General features: G+C 41.9%; 1 protein-coding gene across 1 annotated transcript in view; it reads left to right on the top strand.

Annotated features, from left to right (window-relative positions):
• MKX (mohawk homeobox) overlaps positions 1-3,553 on the top strand; it is a 45,419-nt gene extending 41,866 nt beyond the window's left edge. The window contains exons 5-6 of the mRNA XM_009275238.1: positions 3,224-3,257; positions 3,367-3,553. Coding sequence (XP_009273513.1) covers positions 3,224-3,257; positions 3,367-3,553 — 221 coding nt within the window. The remainder of the gene's footprint in view (positions 1-3,223; positions 3,258-3,366) is intronic.
• The last annotated feature ends 16,615 nt before the right edge of the window (positions 3,554-20,168 follow it).

Below are 20,168 nucleotides of genomic sequence, written 5' to 3' on the forward strand. Positions count from 1 at the left end.
CAGTTTAATAAGTAAAGCAAAAGCCGTGCACGCAAGCAAAGCAAAACAAGGCATTCATTCACTACTTCCCATCGGCCAGCAGGTGTTCAGCCATCTCCAGGAAAGCAGGGCTCCATCACGCGTAACGGTGACTTGGGAAGACAAATGCCATCACTCCGAACGTCCCTGCCTTCCTTCTTCTTCCCCCAGCTTTCTGTGCTGAGCATGACGTCATACAGTGTGGAATATCCCTTTGGTCAGTTGGGGTCAACTGTCCCAGCTGTGTCCCCTCCCAGCTTCTTGAGCACCCCCAGCCTACTCACTGGTGGGGTGGTGTGAGAAGCAGAAAAGGCCTTGACTCTGTGTAAGCACTGCTCAGCAGTAGCTAAAGCATCCCTGTATCGTCAGCACTGTTTTCCAGCACAATCCAAAACACAGCCCCATACGAGCTACTATGAAAGAAATTAACTCTACCCCAGCCAAAACCAGCACAGCAGTTAAGGCTGTAGTTATACCACCAGTTTAATCTCCAAAGGAGAGATATGGTCCTCCCCTCATCCAGCTCACAGCATATCCACATGGATGATAATGCTGCCCAAAGGGAAACAGTGGGAGGAGGTGGCCATAGAAGAGGGCTTCGCAGTCTGGTTTTGCAGCAGCATTCAGGGATGTTGGACCGTGGTGTTAGATAGATGGGCTGAAACCGCTTCTTGGAGGACGTCTCTGTTGTTTGTGAATGGAGTCTGGACAACTAGCCTGGATAAAGATACATGACTTAGATGGCGAGTTCATGGCAAATGAGATGAACCCTACTCTTCCTTTTGAGTTGGATCAAGTTGGCTTAACCAGCAAGATGTCAAGGGGAGCATGGGGAATGGTCTTTGTCTCCCTCAGTGTGGTTATCCCCATCCAAAAAATGGTGGTAATACTTATTTCCTTCACTAAGGGCTGTTCAGACAGATGTGAGCTGCTTGGATGCTATGGTAGTGCAAACTGGGATATGCTGTCAGAGGTTTGGTATAGCAGCAAAGGATTTTTGGCAAGTAAAAGGGGGCCTGTGCTTTGAAATGATGGATTTTCAGACTTCATTGTACTAACATGCTTTTACAGAAGTTATTAGCAAGAGCTTTGCAAATTATCAGTGATGGTTTTATTGTAACCCAGTTTCGAGTTTCTTTGACATAAATTACTTGTTTGAAAAAGAAATAAAATCTGAATGGAATAAAAAAAGACTTGTAATTCAGGAAAAATCTTCAGCGAAGTTAAAGAATGGGTAGCTCTTTACTCCTGGATTTTTTATTTTTTAGCGTTGCTACTGCTTTTATATATCATGGGCAAGCCGCTTTCTTTTAGAACTGGCTAAACACCAGTAAAAAATATTTGCAAATACTCCTTCAAATAAACGCTGGAATTGGAATGTGTGTCACCATTCACACCTACTTTCCTCAGAAGTTTGTACAAGCAATTTTTTTGTTCATAGGAAATATTTTCCAACAGCAAAAGAAACTGACAGATGCTTGAGAGAGGTGTATTTATATCCAGGTTTGCTCTGGCAACGACGTTCTCTATTACTTGCCATTTCCATTTCTATACCTACTGACCTATTCAGTCCTAAACCTCCTCTTTAAAATTGCCTCTATTAAAAGAAAAGTGAAGCAGGGCTGAAAAATTATTTGTAGCCAAGTACAGCATGAAGAAGATTTTTGGTGTCATTCAGTACCTCTCTCTGGATCAAATGTTTCTTTTTTCCTTGGTTCCCTCTCCTCTGCATAGGTTGAACTTCCCCCCTCTTGAATCCCATTCAAGCATTGATCTATGAGAGCTTAAGAGATACTGATTTAAGATGTGCTCTTTTGGAACAAAACGTAAACCTTGGTCACTTGTGGACATTTATTTATAAAGCTGTTTTGCGAAAGGATGGAGGCCTGCTAAATCACACAGCTTGGCAAACATCTGACCTCTGAAATTACAGCTGGTCTCCCTGCATTTCTTTGGTGAGACTGTGGTCTTCAGTGGTCAACTCCAAGTGCCAGGGAGTGTGGCTGGGCTGAGTTGTTCGACATGGGTTGGTGTTGTATGAGAAAACGGGCTGCTGGTCGGTGATGGGCAAAGTCGCTCGTAAATGAAGAGTTATCAAGGGTTGCAACATGCTTTGGGACCTATGCCACTGGAAGCTCTGTTTAAAGAAAACATCAACTTATAATTAATAATCTGGTGGAAATCTAGCAATAAGGTTGATTTTCAGTTGGGAATACAGCCTCATAAAGAAGTGCATTACTTTATGAGATTTATGCTGTGTTTGGGGCTTTTTGGGTCCTGTAGCCATTAGTGCTCATGCCGTTGCTGTTTCTTTTGTTTGACTGGTTCTCCATAAGTATTGCAGTTGGGCATTGGCTTCTCGCTCCTCTATAATGTGTTTCTGTGTCAGGATAGCAAGCCCACTGAATAAAGCTTATACATTTCTGCCTGGTAAATATTTCTGGCTTCTCTGCGACGTGAGGACTTAATGAATGAACAAGTGTGACTCTTGATGGGAAAGTGTAGCTTATGCCTGTGATGCAATTCCATCTTTGAAGGCTGTTAACCAGGTGTGCTTGTTACTTGTACCCTTCCCAGCCTGCCTCTGACTGAGTCGCAGCCTGGGCAAGGGGCGCATTAAAAACCACACACATCATGTGTGCATGGGTCACAGTCCTATTTTTAGTGCATACAAGAAGGCATTCACTGAAGGGCAATGAAGCTGATTTTTATTTTTAGGTTTTGCAATTCCTTATGTCCTTGGGATTTATGTTTTGAAAAACTAGCTCTATCACCCTGCAAAATGTAGGTGAACCTCCAAGACCAGTTTTGTTCTCACTGTTGCCAAGATAACCTTTTCCTGGACATAGGCTGGTGTGGGATGCACTGGGCAGGGTTCAGCGCCAGTTCTGCCAGTGCGGTTCTGGTGAGGCTCAGTGAGGTTCTGCCTCACCAAAGCCTATTTCTGTACGGTCATGTCTCGGGAATCTCCCCACAGCATTTTTTTTGACATGTGCCCTGCTCCAAGCTCGGTGTAGATTTCTCCAGGCAGACGCTTGCATGAAGCTGGCCCTTTATATGTGTCGAAACAAAGATTTTATTTGGAAATCTGGTATCAATTTTGGAATTAATCTTGGGTTATTTTTCCATATGCCTATTCCATGAACTTGCCTGTTTTAAAATCTATTAAAAGAAAATAGACATTTTTTTTTTTTTCTGTTTTCAGAAACTCTGGAGAATGGACCAAATAAGTGTGAAAGGTGAGTAAGGGACTTCACAGTTTTCCAAAATTATTACTATTATGGTTTTCCTGACATCACGTAGCTATGTAAGCTGTACGTGTAAATATTTGTTATTGCTTGAATCTAGCGCAGCTAACAGAAAAGGAACCAGCAAAGATGAAACATACTGGAAGGAGATCAACGCAGCTATGGCCCTAACGAACCTTGCCCAGGGGAAGGATAAACTGCAGGGAACTACCAGCTGCATCATTCAGAAGTCATCACATATATCAGAAGTAAAGACTGTTAAAGTGCCGTTAGTTCAGCAGTTTTGAGAGATGGGTCCTTTTTATTTTTCCTGTCAAACGGACATTTTCCTCACAGGATTGGTTTTCAGCAAAATCAGATTCACAGATACGAGGCAAATGTGGAAAATAGGCCCCTTTTTACAGTATGGTCAGTTTAAAAAAATAATGTTCCTTCTGACTCAGACGTTTTCATTGTATTAAATGAAATGTTCAATTGCTTCTATAAAAGGCATGTAAATTATAAAAAACCCCTGTTTTTATCAAAATATTAACTTATTTTATGTTAATCAAAGTGCGCATAAGATGTTTGCATTGCTATTACAGTAAGTGCCTTGCTTTCAAAAAAATAAGCTATAACGTGGGCATAGTACAACAGTATTATGCCTCAAAATGACAATGCCATAATGCTTAAACTTTGTATATTATTCCAAGTGGGCTTAAGCAGCCTAGGGCTAAACACATTACTGCTGGAGGCCCTGGAGAATTGTGCTCATTTGACTTGTACAAATTGACAAGTCTTAATGAAATTGTTACATCATTTTTTCTCTCTTTTTTTAATCAACAGTGTTATAAAAATTGTACAGTATGTTTTGTCAAAGTGACAATGAGGTTGTTATGCATGTTTCTTACCTGTATATGCAGTATATTAAAATACCAAAATCATTCCTTTGAAAAGTGCAATATTCTAGAACACACAAATTTAGGAAATAAGTTAATTGTTCAGATTATTTTGAACTTATACAGATGCTCCCAGCTGTGTTGCTCATTAAAGATTTCTAGTTGAGAAGGCTCTAGCCAGACTAGCTGCAAATTCAAGTTGAATTTCCATAATTTTAAAGCTTTGCTAGTGACTTACTGAAGTTTTGATAGAAGTAAAATTGATTTCTTCTTGTACAAAACTAAATCTATAGTGCCATTTATTATTTGCCATGGAGCTCAAAAAAGTTTCCATGGTGGAAATTATTACTTTAATGTGGTTTAAACGTTTTAATTCTGTATGTACTGCATAAATGAGGACAGTTGATTGACAGTTCACATTTCAGTGAGAAAAAGCTATAATATAAACTATCAAAGCCCAAACTAGAAACCTAAATGGGAAATGAAACATTGAAAAATCTTAGCATTTAAGGTGGGAGGGTTTTAAGTAGATACTAACCCATATATTAAATGTCATGTCTCTAAACTTGACTGCTCTTGAGCTTACTAACTAGCATAAAACCAGGTTTATTTTTAAGTTTTGTTGGGAGGTGTACAAGTTATTCTTAAGTCATATAACAATAGTCTAATGAGGTTTACAGTGCTTGAATAAACAGTGGCAAAGCCAAAAATGATTTATACTGAATTAGTTACAGAAAACTGGAAAAGAGCTGATTGTTGCTAGGATTTGGATTTTTTCCTGTGGGTATCCTGTCAGGTTTTTTCCTACTTATCCCTTTCCTCGTTTTTTCTTTTTGGTGAGCCATCAATGAACAAGACTTTAGTCCTGCTCCCACTGAGTTTAATGGCAGAACTCCCATTTCAATGGAAGCAGGACTGTGCTAATGATGAAACTAACTTGCAAGTAGAGGCTGTTCCAGTTGCACTAAAATAGTCAAGATACATTGCAAATATCAGCCTTGGTGTGACTTCTTAGGAAACTTCTTGATGTAACATAACATGTTGTTGGGTTTATTTAGTGTACAATGAAAATGATTTGATATGGAAATATTTTGTACATATATATTTTTACTTTGTTTTCTAAATTGCTGATAGGATTTGGATTTTTTTCCTGTGGGTATCCTGTCAGGTTTTTTCCTACTTATCCCTTTCCTCGTTTTTTCTTTTTGGTGAGCCATCAATGAACAAGACTTTAGTCCTGCTCCCACTGAGTTTAATGGCAGAACTCCCATTTCAATGGAAGCAGGACTGTGCTAATGATGAAACTAACTTGAAAGTAGAGGCTGTTCCAGTTGCACTAAAATAGTCAAGATACATTGCAAATATCAGCCTTGGTGTGACTTCTTAGGAAACTTCTTGATGTAACATAACATGTTGTTGGGTTTATTTAGTGTACAATGAAAATGATTTGATATGGAAATATTTTGTACATATATATTTTTACTTTGTTTTCTAAATTGCTGATTTGCATTGACTTAAAGTGCCAAGCAAGAAATGTATGTCATGACTGTATGAACAGTTGAAGTATATGTTTAACTGACTTGCATCATTATGTGTCTAAGATTCCATGACATTAATTTTTGATACTTTACTGGATTTTGACATAATAATGTGAGTTTATAACTAATAGCAGAGAGTTAATACTTCACTTTTGTTCATACTATTATAAGTTGTTCTGGTATTAAATATTTTGTGACAATAAATTGATGGTTTTGACAAACTTTTCTGTTAGAAATATTCACAGTATTTTTGTCTGTATAAATGACAACAAAATTTGTCATGTAAAAAAGGTACTTTTGGGGACTTCTCTGGAGTAAAACTGGAGAAGACAAGCCATTATATAAACAACTTGTTCATGGTTCTTTTTTTAAATGATCAAAGCACAGAGAATAATCTGTAAAACACATCAAGTGGGTTTTAAATTTAAGAAATACTTGGCATAATTTCTTGTTACCATTTCCTTTAATTTATTTTTTTTCTACTGCTGCTTTAGAGTTTTCTGAAAACACAAATTCTAATGAATTATGTGTGTGTCTTTTTTTAAATAACAAAAATCATGATCAGTGCTGAGCCAACAGCTAATGAAGACTCAATAATTATTTATGATATTGGAAAAACAAACATTATTACTATTGCTCTTCTTTGTTTCAACATATGTAACCATTTTAGTAAAATAAATAACTGCAAACAACATCTTGCTGGTTTGAATTAAATATTCATTTATCTGTCCTTAGTCATTTGCATTTCTGGTTTCCTGTTATAGTCAGGGTTTCTCTATACTGGGGTACAAGCATGTGATAGGCAAAGACAAAACAGGAATGCTAGTCTTCTGATTAATACACCTTGTGGTGCACAGTTATGTGAAGTCGTTTAGGACATCCCTGATGAAAATCACTGTTCAGCAAGTTTAGGCTAATGACTGCTAATGACAACATGGCATGATGCTTATAAATCCTCCACATCGGAGGAGTGCAGAGGGAAGCCATAGCTAATAGCTGTCCTGAGTCACTGGAGAAGGTCCATGAGCTGGGAAAGACTCTGGTCGTTTAGGGTTTTTTATGAGTACAGGCTACATTTGTCTACAGTACCATGTATGGATACACTCTGGCTGTGGAGCCTTGGCAGAGAAGAAGATGCAATCAGCCCATCTAGAAGTTCAGTGATCACATTAATGAGAGCCCAGTGCAGCTGGTCTCCTAACTTCTGTGCCTCAGCAAAGTTCCTCCAGTTGTATGGGAGGGGTGATAAGTAAGGTTTTTGTGGGCACTTGGCCCTTTCAGTTTTATGTCCCGCTTATCTGTGATATATGTATACCGCTGTAACATCTGTGGCCATCTGTCGTGGTTTAACCCCAGCTGGCAACTAAGCACCGCACAGCCACTCGCTTGCTGCCACCCGGTGGGATGGGGGAGAGAATTGAAGGGTAAAAGTGAGAAAACTCGTGGGTTGAGATAAAAGTTTAATAACTAAAGCAAAAGCCACACATGCAAGCAAAGCAAAACAAGGCATTCATTCACTACTTCCCATCAGCCAGCAGGTGTTCAGCCATCTCCAGGAAAGCAGGGCTCCATCACGCGTAACGGTTACTTGGGAAGATGAACGCCATCACTCCGAACGTCCCCCCCCTTCCTTCTTCTTCCCCCAGCTTTATATGCTGAGCATGACGTCATACGGTGTGGGATATCCTGTGTAAGCACTGCTCAGCAGTAGCTAAAGCGTCCCTGTATCGTCAGCACTGTTTCCAGCACAAATCCAAAACACAGCCCCATACGAGCTACTATGAAGGAAATTAACTCTATCCCAGCCAAAACCAGTACACCATCCAACATGTCAGTGGAGATTTGGATATTCAGTTGTTATGTGACTTCCTGACAGAATATGTACAGCCTGACTTTTGCTGTTGGGAATGCATAGAAACACCCACATGCAATGATGCTGAGCCTCTTGGCATCTACTTCATACCCGAGTCTGACATGAAGAAACCAACTCATTCCGCTCCCACCTACTCCGTCACATCACTTGCAAGAGCTAAGCACTCCCAACATCTTATAAACCATTGGGAGTAAGGGGAGCTCCAATTTTGCCAGGTTGCTCAGTAGTTAGAATGTACATTGGGATCAGGACTATAGTCTCCTCTTCCAGCACCACACAACAGCTAAAACCACTGAATTACAGTTCTCACTTTGTGGCCTCATGTTCTCAGTTGGTGGCCTAATGTATAAACATGTATGCCAGGTGAAGCAGTTCCACCAGGGGGACTGAGAGCAAGTCCCAGGGCAACACATAGGCCATTTTGAGGACATTTGATAACTTGGTGGCTTAAGTTTTAACTTGGAGTTTGGCAAAGGATAGCTGCTAGACTTGGATGCCCACATGCAAGTGCATGAAGTAATCACTGCACTGTGGGTTAGAAGGAGAAGATGGGGAAGGGAGGTTGGTAGCACCTCTGTACTGTGCAAGGAAGAATGGATTTAGCTTAGGCTAGGGGAAAGGCTATGTGGGCTTAAACCTGTTTCTTCATTATCACTTTACTCAGCTAGTTTTTCATTATGTGCCCTGGCTTTGATGAATGATGTTTTTATCCACCTAAACTATCCATCAGTAGAGATCCACAACACCAAATATGAGATGCTATTACAGGAAGCAGCCTTGATTATAAAAATGAGCGGGATCTCTGATAATTATGAGCTTCTGGAACTCACCATACTCTTAATGCCCGGAAAGTCCTCCTTTGTACCCCCTGTGACATCCCCAGCAGTGGGAGAGAATGTGGGAATTGTTCTGCATCAGTCAAAAGGGGACCTGCACCGGGGAAGAGAATTTGTGGCTGCCCTGGGAATGCTCTGGAGTACCAGGGAACTGCCTTCTCTCCCTGCTTTGCCACAGTGAGTGAATACTGGCGTGAGGAATCACTCAGGGCCAGTCAGGGCTATCGGGTAGCGTGCTGGTGGGGCACACCACACCCTGTCTACCAAGGCACTGCCAAGCAGCAGGGCTGCAGCCACCAAGCTCAGACCCTCCTTCAGGAATCCTTCCAGAGGTTTTCAGGCTCAGTGATGCCTCCGTTTCTTTTGGTCTTGAGGAAGCCCTGGGCCATATTCCCCTGCATGGCTTCCAAGGGCTGGAGGAGACAGGTGTATCTGCTGGTAAGTCCCCTGTGTGGGGTGGAAGATGAGAGTAAGCACGACTAGTCATCCAACCTCCTAAAGCTGCAGCAAAGCTCTTATAAGTTGAGCTCCACCAAGGCTATATAAGTCTTATTCCTAATTTCCACATTCAAAAGAGCACTGAGGACCTCAGAGCAGCCCTGGCAGAGCAAGGATCCCGGTACTGCCAGGAGAGGAAAGCAGTTACAACAGCAAAGCTTGTTACTGCTCCTTGGGCTGGGTACTGCCTCAGATGCCCACTTGCTATGTGGCAAAGGGAAGGGTGCAGCTGTTGTCTATCACGGCTGACTTTCTCACACATAGCAACATTTTTTGCTGTGAAATCTCATGTTCTGCTATGAAGCCTTCAACTCAAGTTGTGCTTCCACTCAGTCCTTAGTGTGACTACACTTTCTTAAACCCTGGCCTGTTACTTGCAGGAAAATGGAGCCCGGACTCGGCATAGACTGAGGACACCAGACCCTTCAGTACTCTACAAGCAGCTCCAAAGTCCAGTGGGCACCAATTCAGTGGTCACAGTGACAGCTTCAAGCATGACAGACCCTGTTTTATTCCTGTGTTACTATGAACAAGCTGTGAGACTCCTGGAGAATCAGAAAGAACCTCAAAGGGATCCAGGCTCCTAACCTAACAAATCCAAGCATTTCCTAAGGTCTGAGCGCCAAGGCATGTTTCCATGGCCAAGCGCAGACAGTCGCATGCCTGCTCTGAGCCAGCTGGACAGAAATGTGGTCTAGTTCAGAAACTGGGTAACCAAGTTTGGCATTAAGCCTGAGCTGCTACATCAAGGTCCCCAGCAGAGCATGGACTGGACTCAGCACGGTGCAAATATGACTGTGCAGCTTTTGGACCATTGCTTGTTCTATGCCTTCACTTGTCCACAGCAATGTCCTCAAATTTCTCTGTGTTTGGTGCAGCATTTCAAAGAGGACAATAATACTGCTCTGCATGGCTAAGCTGTTGTGTGTAGAAGGACACTGATAGTTGGGAGCTGCTCTGGTGTAATACCTACCTAGCCTAGTTAGCCAGGGCAGGAAAGTGAGATGAAGCATGATGCGAAGGGATGAATTGCCTTAGAGCACTGTTTTGACACACTGCAAGGGAGGCAACAGGAGTCCAGCCTGGATATGAGTTCATGTACGAGCCGGTTTGCCAGTGTCTGGGTGTGCTTGATCCCCATTAGCAGCAGAATTGAGACTCAGACCCGCGGCTTTCACAGTGCTGGGTTGCTGAGACAGTGTTTAGATTTGGGCCCCATCTTGAAACTCCTCTTGTTTAACAAGAAGGGAGGAGGTTGGCTAAAATACAAGTACCTTGTGAAAAAAAGGAGAAAAAATAAGAAGTGGAAAAGAGACATGCCTAATGCAACAGGAAAAAAAATCCCAAACCTCCTTAATGTTGCTGTTATGTCAGCTTGGGTTATTGGCAGTGGAAGTGGTTATTGGCAGCGGAAGTTAGACCTGGCTTGAGGCTAATATAACTCGCACACCTGACTTTTTAAGAGGAGCTGAGATCTGGTTTCTTTATGGATGGGCTTTTTTTCATTCGTGGTGTTGGTCCCTTCTTCAGATTTCCTTAGCTTTCCTTTCAGCCAGTTTTGGACTTGATTCTCCTTCTATCTTTCTTCCTGCCTGAAAAGTCTCCTGTTACGTGCAGACAGCAATGGGATCCTTCATGCCAAAGATCATTCTTCTGGCTTTGCAGTTTCTAGGGCCATATAGGTGAAGGATGTATGATTCAACAAGCTGGTGTTCACTGACAAAGTCTGGTATCTCCCTTCTCCCAGCCTAGGGCCAGTGAACATATGCAGTCTCAGGAGTGTTCAATAGAGGCTCTTCAACCAACAAGCTCCACCATCTATCACTTCACTCCTAACTACTACTGCTTTTGGCTATCTTAACTCCCAAAAGGACTGTCAATTTAACCATAACTACCTAAGAACTGCCAAGTCTCATTTTATGAGCTGCTGTTGAGAGTTTAGCTATTTAAGGCTGATTTTAAACAATTTTTATTGGTACTTCGTGGCATGTGCCTGATTTACAGTGCTGTAAATAACCACAAATTAGGGACATTTCTTTCTTTACGGTAAAGGCACATTATGTTGAGCATAAGAAGGATAGTTTGTTGGTGAAAAACTGGAGTGCAGGATTTTTTCTCCAACAGGCTTACTGCGTGAGCCCAGGCAAGCCTTGTCCAGGGTTTGGTCAATGCAAAGGGCTTGGCTCTCTCCCCAGGGAATGCTCTAAGAACTGGTGAATGTGGGATGAGGATCACGTGTGTGAGATGTCCCCCACTGCTCACCCTGCTGCTATGAGGCTCTGAAGGTAGGAGAGAGCAGTGCTGTTTTGTAAGTGGCACACTCAGTTTGATGCACTTAAGGAACTGTAGGTATCTGATGTTAACCATAATTGAAAATTGCATGCTCAGACACATGTGCCAGAGCAGGCATCACCTTCTGCAGCACTTCCATCTCTTCACTGACTGCAGCAGGAGAATGAGCTACTAACTGAGACCAGATGCCCAAACCTGACACGGCTAAAATCAGGGAAGACAAACCACACTCCTGGGAAACAAACCATTGGGTCCCACATCATGAAGAGACCTGGTGGGCTAAGGCTACCACTACCTACCTTCCTCTGCAACATCAACTGAGGAGCACACTGAAGCAGCTGAAAAACCTCATCCTAGGAAGGAAGAAATGTCTCTTTTCAGCTTAAAAAAGACCTCTTGCAGTCCAGGAATTTGTGGATGTAGAAGTTCAGGTGTAAGAGAAAATGTGTCACTCAGGACCATCCCTGTGATTTGGGGATGTTCAGCAAAGCTGTCCCATTTTCCTCATATTAACTGGTGTGAGGATGAGAATCTTCACTCTAAGGGGTTTTATGCTACTTTTTCACACCCTTTTAAGAAATTGTCAGCCAGACCTGAAAACTGTGGACTGTGCTCATCACATTCAGAAGAAATCCAGAAGTCATGCAGCAAAAGACATCCCTGCTGTGTGCTGGTGTGGTGGAAGAGGACAGCAGACCCATAGACACTACGCTGGGGGCTTCAGTGCCTTCACTGCACTGCGCAGATGGGCTCCTCTTCAACTGTACATTTCCCATTCAGGTTTGATGTCTTCACATACAGAGAAAAAAGAAGCCAGCCTTCTATTCACAAGGAGGAGTGAGGGTGTATAACTGAAATCCATGGCTAAATGCTTTGGGCAGCAGTTAAAATGTGAATCTAACTTTGGGGATCTTGTGAAATGGCCACAAAATATGTGGCCGGATTTTAAAATGTTCCAAGTACTCAACAGCAGCCAGTGTAGTCGTGAAAACTGGTCAGCAGCATTTCAGTTAGATCTTTGCAAATTGAATGCCAGGTCAGCAAAATGGAAACATTTTGTGGAACAGGACAACTGCATTTAATTTCTTTGGATTTCTTTTAAGAAAGCTTGGAGATGATCAAACCCCCAAATTTCTTTCTTTTTTTAAATGAAAAAGTCTGGTTTTCCAGATTAATTTTTTTGTCTTGAAATGTAAGATAATTATAGCAAAAAAGGTTCAAATCAACGCCAAAATAGAAATCATTGAAACTTATCAAAATATTGAGGTTACCGAATTATGTTTACTGACTTTTAAAAAATGTTCTTTTGGCTATTCATATTCATTTGTTTATATATTTACACTTTCCAACCCAGTTTAAAACAAGAAAGTTTTAACATCTCAAAAATTTCCACAGGATGGAAAAATACACCCCCCCAGAGTTGCATGGAAGAATTTTTAAGTGTCAGTGTTTTGAAAATCAGAGCAGTTTTGCATGGTGATCTGTGGATATAAAAGTCTATACCTCAGTACTTCATTTTGAGAGTAATAGTTTTTATGCTGAAGCATTTCAGCAAACACAATGCTGCTCATGCTGTAGGTCACCTTTGTATCAGCATCTTCAAAAAAATAAGGTTTAAGGGAAGCTGTGAGACTTTTGTTGCTCTCTGGGATGATGAAAAGAATCTGCATTTGGCCAGAAAATGAAGACAGCAGGCATTGCTAGTACGCCTCATCCTTGGAGAGCAGACACCCAGTGTAATAATGGAAGAATCTACGTGATGCTAGTTCATGCCTGTTGATTACAAATAATAGAGAAAGCAAGAGAAAGCAGAGGTGTCAGACTGAAGATGGCATCCCCATCACTTAAAAAGAGACTGCAATAGCAATAATAAATGCATTTCTCAAATGGCATTGAGCAGTGTAATGGCAACCAGAAAATTCAAAGTGGTCCAAGATTTGCTGCAACACTTCACTGGCAGTGAAGCCACATGCGATTAATGCAACAAAAAACCAAACAGCCAGCAGTGACTCTCCACAGTTCAAGATTTATAGCAAAGAAAATCTTAGTCATTTCTAGTCCTTTAAACCCCTGACTATACTCCTGAAGCTGACTTCTGCTGAGAAGGGTGCCTGTAGGTGGGCAGCAGAAAGGTCTTCTTGAGTGCAGCCTGCCCAGGCTGGTGTGACCCCATCAGGCCATGCCTAGGGCCAAATTGGAGGGGACTCCCGGCTGGAAAGTCTGGTGCTTTTGTCACTTTGAAATGTGTAAAGTGTTAGACAGTTACAAGTTATATTTACCCACCCTCTCTCAGCTTTTAAATAAAAGCTTTCCTTTATAGTCTTAGCTCCTAGAAAAACACATCTCTGTTACTGCTATCTCAAACAAGGCTACTTGCAATAGAAGTGTTTACTATGACAACAACTATATATGCATCTCTATATAATGCAGTCAGCATCAAACATCTTCTAAGAAGCATCAATCAGATTCCCTTTCAGGAACAAAAATACAAGAAGGTTGCAATCTTTTTTTCAATTTCCTAATGGGCAGCTGAGGTGGGAACTCTATACCCAATTTATAACATGAAATATTCCCTGTATCTGTTTCACAAGGACATGTACCAGCATGAGAGTGGGATTTGGTGGAACGTGGATTTACAACTGGAAATTAAATACAGGCATGTGGAAACATTATTATGTAAACTAATACTTAGCTACTTCTTGCTGCATTCCCTCAACAGCAACAAAATGGTAGCATGGAAACCAAATGCCAACTGTAATTTTCTAAACCTGTTTTATGAGAATGAAAAGAAAAACAGTCCCATGTAGAACCATGAGGACTCGTTACTTTTTAATCTGTGAAGTATTAAATGTCACAGCCCCTGGGCTGAATTCTCCTTTCATCAAAACCAATGGAGCTTTGATACTGGTTTCCACTTGAACATGAAAGATCCCAGAGACTCAGCTTTTCACCTCTTACTGAGAATCCTGGTAACATACTTTGATGTCTTGCTTTCAGTAGTTTGTTTTGGTGGCTCCCATTGCTCAGGTAGGAAGTACACTTAGAGAAGCTGTAGCTCAGAGACACACTGAGCAGCGAGCCCTCGGGTGCTGGTGATTCAGCATCGCTCTAGCCTGAGGCATTGCTGCACCAACCCAGACAGGATGGCAGATCACAGGCAAAGTGCTCTAAGATGCAGCCAAGTCCCCTTCATCTGTGTTTCACCTACTTCTGCAGTCCCTGCAGATCAACCAGGAAACCACCAGAACAAACGCCTGAGGCTCACCTGCACCCAGATCCTGCCCACACCTTCTTTGCAATACATGTAGTGGGGCAGTAAGAGACATAGCTGCTCTTGATGCAATAGGGCAGGATGAGTAGCCCCATATCTGGCTGTTTGCACTGTACAAGGGTATCCACTGCTTCTCCAAAACACGTTCCACTCATCCACATAAGGGACAAACTGGGGAAGTCCAGATGGTTGCCTGACACCTCAGGCAACGGCAGGAACAGCCAGCCAAGCTGTGCATAAGCACCTAGAGGACAGGAAGGTGCTAGAAGTAACAGTCAGCATGGACTCCTCCATATCAAGCCAATTTGATTTCCTTCTGCGACAGTAGAGCAAACCGTGTGGATGGAAGATTCTCAGTAGATCAGATAGCTACTGGGATTCTAATTAGACTTTTGGCAATGTCTTACATGATATTCTCATAAATAAGCAGAGGAAATATCATGGAACTGAAATTACCATCGAGAGTGTATAAAACAAGTTGAAAACTCATACTCAGAGAAGTTATCAGGGACTCATTGTCAAAATGGAAGCATGCATCAAGGACTTCCACAGAGGTCTGTCCTTGGCTGTTTGCCAAGGAATAAAGCAGAGGTTCCCCAGCTGTGGGATATGTGCTATTAGTTTTATAGAACAAGTTCCTAAGGGGCATATAGCCCAGAAAAGGCCTCTGGCTGCTGCTGCCAGGGCATGCTCCCTCTGCCTCTGCTGTTCTTCATGGTGGTCTTGAGCAGAAAAAAGTGAAGCTGTTGCAATCCAGAATCTTGTTACATTTTTTGTTGTCAACTTGGTGCTCCTTGCAAGTACATCAGAAGCCAGGGTTAGAATTCAAAATTACCTTGATACATTGGAGAAATGGCCTGAAAAATAACAGAATTAATCAACTGTATTGCAAGGACCTGTGAACAAAAGTGGTGAACTGCACAGAGCATGGGGAGGTAGCTAGGAGTTCTGCAGGAGAAGATGACGGCTGATCACAAGGTGAAGATGATCCCAAACCATCCTGCTATTATGAAAAAAAAAAAGACACACTGGGTTGTATATTTAGGTGTTGGACTATATGACGTGTAAGTGAATGTCTTCTGCTCTGCTGAGCTCTGTTGAGGCTGTACTTAAAGGAGATAGGGACAAACATGATCTGGAAGGAAAGACTGATTGAGCTAGGGTTATTAAGTGTAGAGAAGACAACAATCTTCAGGTATATGTGGCCAGCAGACAGACAAAGGAAATAATCTGTTCTTTGTACCATAGTGCAGTTAAGTAATATTGGGTTTTAATTGCAGCAAAGGAGATGGTAAGTGAGTTACTGGGTAGAACATGCCAACAGAAGAAGGGGGATCAGATAGGGAAGCAGTGGAGTACATCATTGCCTGTGTGGGTGGTAGACTTTCCATCACTGAAGATTTTTTAAGAACAAGTTAGAGACATATTAATCAGGAATTAAATAGGTGTAATTGATCTTACTTTGGGGCAGGATGGCCTCTCCAGGTCGCCTCCCCACCCTTATTTTCCATTTCAGCAGTCTGCCTTATAAACATGGCATGGAGGTCTGTTGCTCAATAGATGGTTAAAAGAGTGAATAGCAGCTGGTTTATTCCTCTGTTTTTGGGAGGTGTGTTTACATTCCAGGCGTAAGAGTGGAGAGGAAGGACAGCGAGTTCTGATCCCACCAGCCAGCCAGCAGAGGAGACCGGGCAGCCATCCATTGGAGGCTGTTTAACTTTCCCAGCCTTTCAAAGCCTAACATAAAGGACAAAGGTGGCTCCCAGATGGAAGACAACAGACCTGAAAAACATGGAAGCTGACAGAGAGGGATGTACATTTAACATGAAAGTTAAAATTGCCAGAAGAAGAAAGGAAATTTCCAGTTAGGTGCAATGGAATGACTCCTGAAGGATCTCTGTGCTCTGTAAGTGCTTTTGGCCTCCATAGAAAATACTTGGGCAGAAACCCTCCAGAAGGTATGTTTGTTTTGAGCAGAATCTGGAGTTCCTGCACCGAGCTTTCTGAAGGCTGTGTTGCAGGATTAGCCTATATTCCCTCTACTCAATGTCATGGGAGACTGAACGTTTTCACTGTGTTCTGGAGCCTGACACAGGCAGACAGACCACAAAGAAAAACACGGGAACCGATCCTATAAGCTGCTTCAAATAACACTTGCTCCAGAGCCTCTGGTGATTGCTGAGAAATTCTAGTTTCACAAAAGATGCCAACAGGGGAAGAAATTATTTCACAGTTTGCCTCAAGCTTCAAAAGGGGTTGCTGAACATGTTAACCGACACCCTTTTTGACAGGCTGGTTTGCGGTCAATGCCGCTAACTAACAGGAAAACAAATGCCTGTAGTCCGAGTGGGGAATCGCACTCTGTGCCACAAAGCCAAGGAAATTGCTGCTGGAGAATCCCCAGAGCTGCTCTGCGAGAGTGCACAGGCCGGCAGGATGTGTAAAAAAACATCAGGAATGTTCCTTATGTGACAAGATGGATCATTCAGAAGGAAGGCTTTGCTGGGTATGAAAAGACTTGGTATATTGACTCAAAGGAACACTTTGAATATGTTTCTAGCTATGAGCAGCTCACTTCAGAAACTAGTGCATAGAGAAATGGGGAGGCGGGAGTAGGAGGCAAAGCGAAGTCAAGCTATGTGCAAAGATGGAGACTGAGCCAGAAATAGAAAAGGGGAAAGTAAATCAGAATTTAAGAGTCTTGCATATATTCATTACGATAAGATATATTTTATTTTTTGCAAGGACCGGCAATTCCATTAGCCAAAGAGATACACAATCACTTTTGATACAAAGGAGACAAGAATTTTATTACCATTGTATCAGATCCAGTGACTATAGCAAATTCAATCCCCTTCCTTTGCCAGCTACATGATTCACAAGGTGTTCGCTGCAAACACTGACAATCCAACTGTTTGTGTGTGCCGAATGAGCTATTCTTGATGTGAAGGACTCACATAAGTGGTCAGAAATGTTCAGGAGGGTGATGAAACCTGAAACGGATCCAAGTGCAGCATGATAGAACAGACTTTGGCTCTCAAGGTAGGGAAGAGGAATATCACAGATACTGCTAATGCGAGCTTGTTATTAAACTAAACTACCGATCACTGAAGGATGGAAACCAGTCAAATGTCCCAGATCTGAAAGATCTGACCAACATGGGACATCACCTGTTAGCGACAGAACACGGATTTCTTCCTCTACCTCCACCTGGTGCCAGGGATTAAAGAGACCCTAATTGTGACTTGCCAATATTTTAGTGAGACTACAAGTCTAGTTCTTTATTTAGGCCAATATCCATTTTCTTGTATTAAGATTCTGCTCCTTTAACAAGAGTTGCAAAAACTGACTTGTGAAAACATACTTACTTACAGAAATGGCAGAAATGTCTCATGAGATCCTCGCAGGCGCAATGTGTAATACTGATGCTGTTGTCTGTCTCCTGGCACCAGCTTTTTATCAAATGGCTTTTCAGAGGTCTGCCTGGAGAATATAGTATTAACTCCATAGTCAGAATGAAAGACAGTGAAACATCAAGAATCTATAATCAGTCTTTTAAGAAATTACAGTCTGGGACATTTGTAATGGCAAGTTTTTTCTCTGTTTCTTAGAATTGCTGGACCACCGATTTTTCAAATTACCAGCAAAAGCAACACAGCAGTGGATGTTCCAGTCCCTGTCAATCATTAGTATTATTAATTATTTAATTACTTTCTTAGAACTACTGAATTAAAGTGCAGACTTCATTCCTCGGTTAATTACAGGTCTGAATTAACTCTGCCTTTTAGACCAAGGAAAAATGTAAAGCCCTAAACCATCACAGTACATTTATCCGCGACTTTTCTCCCTCCCCCTCTTGCACTTCCCAATATGTTTGCCACCTTGTAGAGGAAGCTTTTCCAGGGAAGGATTGACTTGTACAGAGCCTGGCTCAATAGGGTACAGGACTAAATGATGACTTGTTTGTGGCAATGTTTACTACTAAAAAAGAATAAGCTACTAAATTAGAATAATCTCATAGGATTTAAGCACACTTTGATCTTGATTTACCAAGGCACTGACTGTGCCATGTATTTCCATTGAGTGGAATCTGTATTTTATGATGATGGGGGGAAAAAACTTCAAAGGAAAAAAGCTATGAACATGTGGATAAGAAGATTTGTATTTTGAGTGCTGCCAAGAATTTGTGTAGACAAAAAGATGGTGCTTTTGAGATAACACTGGAGCTGCACAGAGGGCCTGAAAACATAAAAGCCAGCAGTGAATGGAGCCTTGAAACACGAATCCAAACCCACAACCAGCATTCATGATCCAGCTGAGAGGCTTTTTATTTACTTTTCCATGCCATTGAGTGCAACAATTCATTTACTCCCGATATATAAATACATACACACACGACACTAAGTAATATCCTGCTGATCCGAAATGCTCCCCAGGCCTCAAACCCTTCCCACCGGCAATCCCCCTCCCAGCCAGCTCTCTTCCGCTCTGCAACGACGCAGCCCTGGGGTACGTAACTGAGAAATCTCTGCTTCAGACAAGGGAGAAAGCTTCATGAATCACCAAACAACACTTCTCAGGTGGGAAAAGCACATTCTTTGTTCCTCTACATGGAATTAGAAAAATATGTGTAGAAGTAAAGCCCTGAAAGCCCCAGGAGAGCAATTGCGCTCTTTTTCTTTTTTGGTTTTGTTGAGCTTGTGAGTTTTGGGGTGGTTTAATTAAAGGTCTTAAAATTCTTTAACACTAACATTCAGATGCTTCATATTTTTCCCCCAGACTCACAGAATTTCTGTCCTCCTCCTCTCTCTCTCGTGTCACTTTTACTCTGCAATAAAACAATTGAATCACACGCTGGTACATAAATATTGGCAGATTTTTAGGTTTGCTGTTTTTTTCACTCAGCCTATTGGGCAAACAGCCTAGAAAGGCTAAGTTATTTGCCAGAGTTTGAATTTCTGGCAAACAGTGCAGATCCAGTACAAATCTCAAATCATATTTCAGGAATGCCGTGCTTCTACTGCACCTTTCCAACTCTTCTCTCTGTGCGCTAATGACTATTATGGGGAAATGCGTTCCAGAAATGTGAAAATCAATGTAGTGGGAAATGTACCAAAACCACCTTCCCACTTATACAATCTCACTTGTCCAAGAAACACAATTAATTAGTGTTATTGAGCTGTTTAGCTCCCCAATAAAAGCTTTTCGAGTGATTATATGAAGAACCATTGGTACTGGAGACTTCATACTGAAGTAATTAATGGAAGTTGATTATATTCTGACAAGTTAAACACAGGTTTGTTTGATATTACACACACATGGAAAACACATGCGCTATTGAGCTCAGTACCTAGGAGTTTAGATTAATAGTGTTGATGAATTATGTGGAGATTATATACTTTGCAGACACATAATGGACCTGATTTTGAAAAGCAGGCTCTCATTTTGCTCCTGCAATTTTGAGGGTGTGAATAATTGCAGGTGATTTTCTAGCAGCTAGACATCTCACTGCCTGGTTGAATTCCTTCGGGCAGAGGTCATGCTTGGTTTTGTGCGAGGCACCAGAAGGCACTGGGAGAGCATGTGCAGACAGTGAAGAACAAACCTACACCAGTTCTGTGCGCTGGGACCACAGTGACCAGCAAGGACAACTGGTTCCATGCACGGCTGTGGCAGCTGAGTTGGGACTTTGAAGAAATACCTTCTCTTTCAAAGT

Source organism: Aptenodytes forsteri, unplaced genomic scaffold (assembly GCF_000699145.1).
Source record: "Aptenodytes forsteri isolate BGI_AS27 unplaced genomic scaffold, ASM69914v1 Scaffold336, whole genome shotgun sequence".
NCBI lineage: Eukaryota > Metazoa > Chordata > Aves > Sphenisciformes > Spheniscidae > Aptenodytes > Aptenodytes forsteri.